This window comes from Sorghum bicolor, chromosome 10 (genome assembly GCF_000003195.3).
Source record: "Sorghum bicolor cultivar BTx623 chromosome 10, Sorghum_bicolor_NCBIv3, whole genome shotgun sequence".
NCBI classification, from domain to species: domain Eukaryota; kingdom Viridiplantae; phylum Streptophyta; class Magnoliopsida; order Poales; family Poaceae; genus Sorghum; species Sorghum bicolor.
The window spans coordinates 46,573,096-46,575,700 of NC_012879.2; the positions used below are offsets into that span (position 1 = coordinate 46,573,096).

At 45.9% G+C, this 2,605-nt stretch overlaps 1 protein-coding gene across 1 annotated transcript; it reads left to right on the forward strand.

The window, feature by feature from the left end:
* On the forward strand, nucleotides 297-638 carry LOC8072665 (RING-H2 finger protein ATL39). Its single transcript, XM_002437055.2, has one exon. It carries the CDS (start codon nucleotides 297-299, stop codon nucleotides 636-638), a length of 342 nt encoding a protein of 113 aa, XP_002437100.2.

The window sequence follows — 2,605 nt, forward strand, 5'->3', positions numbered from 1 at the left end:
AACAACACGATTGATCTCACTTCTGACTTTTACTTGATAACACGATTTTGTATGATTTCTCTGCACAGAGAAGAAGAAACTTCCTGCTGTCTTGATCACAAAATCAGAGTGAAATGTAACGGTGTGCAGCTGTCCTAACTTCTTCAGCATACACTGTCATGTCGCAGCCGCCGAGCTCGCCGCCACCGCCGCCGCCGCCACAGAGATCACCGCCGCGGACACTGGCCATTTCGTTGGTCGTGTCCCTGTTATTCATCTCCTCCGCCATTCTCTTGGTCACAGCAACGACAGCGTTCATGTTGTGCTACTGTCGCCGGAGAAGGGACCGTCGTGGTTCCGAATCTGAGCACAGGGTGACCGGCGCCACGGCCTCCGGCGGCATCGATGCGGCGGCGGCGGCGATCCGTTCCCTCCCAGGAGTAGAGATGACCCTGCCGGCCTTCTCTTACGCTCCCCAGGACGTCGTCGAGCATGGTGGCGGCAGCGCACTCGAGTGCGCGGTGTGCCTCGGCGCGGTGAAGGAAGGGGAGATGGTGCGGCAGCTGCCGGCCTGCATGCACGTGTACCACGTTGGGTGCATCGACCGTTGGCTCGCCGCGCACCAGACGTGCCCGGTGTGCCGGTCGATCGCAGCTTGATTCGATCCTACTTGGTGGTGAGCTTTGATCCCCCTGACTATAGGGACCACCCACACAAACAATATGATCTGCTCTTGCCTGTTTGGCATCTGTTGTTTGGCACTGGTACACTCTTTCTTACTATGTAATAGGGAATTAGGGATGAATGCATGCAGAAAACATGGTGATCTATGATTTAAATCTTAAATAGTACTACAGATGATGATGATTTAAATCCTAAAAGAGTAATGAAATACGTTCGATTGCTTGGTTCACGCGCGATAACGCTGCCTCAGGCTGGGCATTTCGGTTCATGAAAATTTCAGTTTCTCATAACACAGCAGCCGATCAGTTTATCTCAGAAACCAAAGCCAACAGTGTTTTTCATTTTTGTCAGCCGATCAGTTTACCTCAGAAACCAAATCCGACAGTATTTTTCTTTTTTGTTTATAGCGAAAAAATCAAGCCTACCTCTACCCAGCTTCTTCCCATCGACTAGCAGCCTCAAGTTGCGCCCCCTGCGCCTCCTAGCCGTGCAGAGCCACCACCGACCCACCTCGTTGCTGTGCTATACTGAGGCCTTGTTTAGTTCTCAAAATATTTTGTAAAATTTTTCAGATTTTCCATCATATTAAATTTTGCGGTACATGCATGGAGCACTAAATATAGATAAATGAAATAACTAATTACATAGTTTACTTGTAATTTGCGAGACGAATCTTTTGAGCCTAATTAGTCCATGATCGGACAATATTTGTCAAATACAAAAGAAAGTGCTACTATTTCTATTTTGCAAATTTTTTGGAACTAAACAAGGCCTGAAACGATCTTGATTTTAAGGGAAAATTCACAAATACAAAATATAATGTGATAATCCACGAAAGTAAGTCATCACATTATCAAATAACAACTGATATCATAGTCATACATCATATAATCACAAGTTAACAAGGTATTACAATACTGGTAAACACACCTATTTACATCATTATTCTAGTGGAACCGCACACAGATCTTCATTAGAGTCGACGTAGCACGTCAACGATGAAGGCTCCTTCTTCACGGGCCATCATTAGAGTTAGTGTAGATTGTCAGCGAGCGTAGACTTCATCTTCAACCAAACTTGAGCGCATAAATGAGACTATCTAATCCTTCTCATCTCCTTTAAAGTCGTACTCAGACTCATAACCCGTTATCTAAATTATCAGTACGATTTGTACTAGCCACCGTCTCCCATCATATGCTTTTGCATAAGCTTTGTGGTAAGTGGAATGCATCGGTAGATCAAAAGACCTATATATGGTTGTAGTTTTTCCTATACAAGTTTAATGAGTATTTTATAATGAATGATCAAGTTTTAATCCATCTCACCCACGCATTCTTCCATCCCATCACACACATCTCTCCACACTCTCACTCTCAAGGCCCCAAGGATGATTTTCGCTTGTGCCTTGCCTCAACGGCCAAAGACAGAACCAACACCAAACCTAGGGTCGTAGAATGGACTCCTCTTAGTAGTCAATTGAAGCTGTACTTAAGAAAGGTCCATCACTGAAAAGAAGGCATATGTATTGATTGATCAACTAGAACCTGCAGAGGTTTGCACTACCCACAAGATCACCATCATTGGCAGTGCGCCCCGCCTAGGCTGATGTCAAGCTACCTTTCAACTAACACGATGCCACCATACCACTCAAAACTAGTGCCATACCGGAGTACCACCGGCATGCTGAGACTGTGAGACGTAGTAACGGGCCTCCAAAGATCACTACACTACCTTAGGAGAGTGTGGGTTCGCATGCCCGTACCTTTCTACACTATCCGCTTACAACCTAGTAGCATTGGCACTGCCCTAGATGGTTGTACATCTATCTCCCTCCCATGAAAGCGAGTGAGGTCCAAGGCTTTCTAAGACCCGATCCACTGAAAATACCAGTCCTTAGGATGACCGAACAGGACATCTTCATAAAGGGCCAACCGATGCCCTA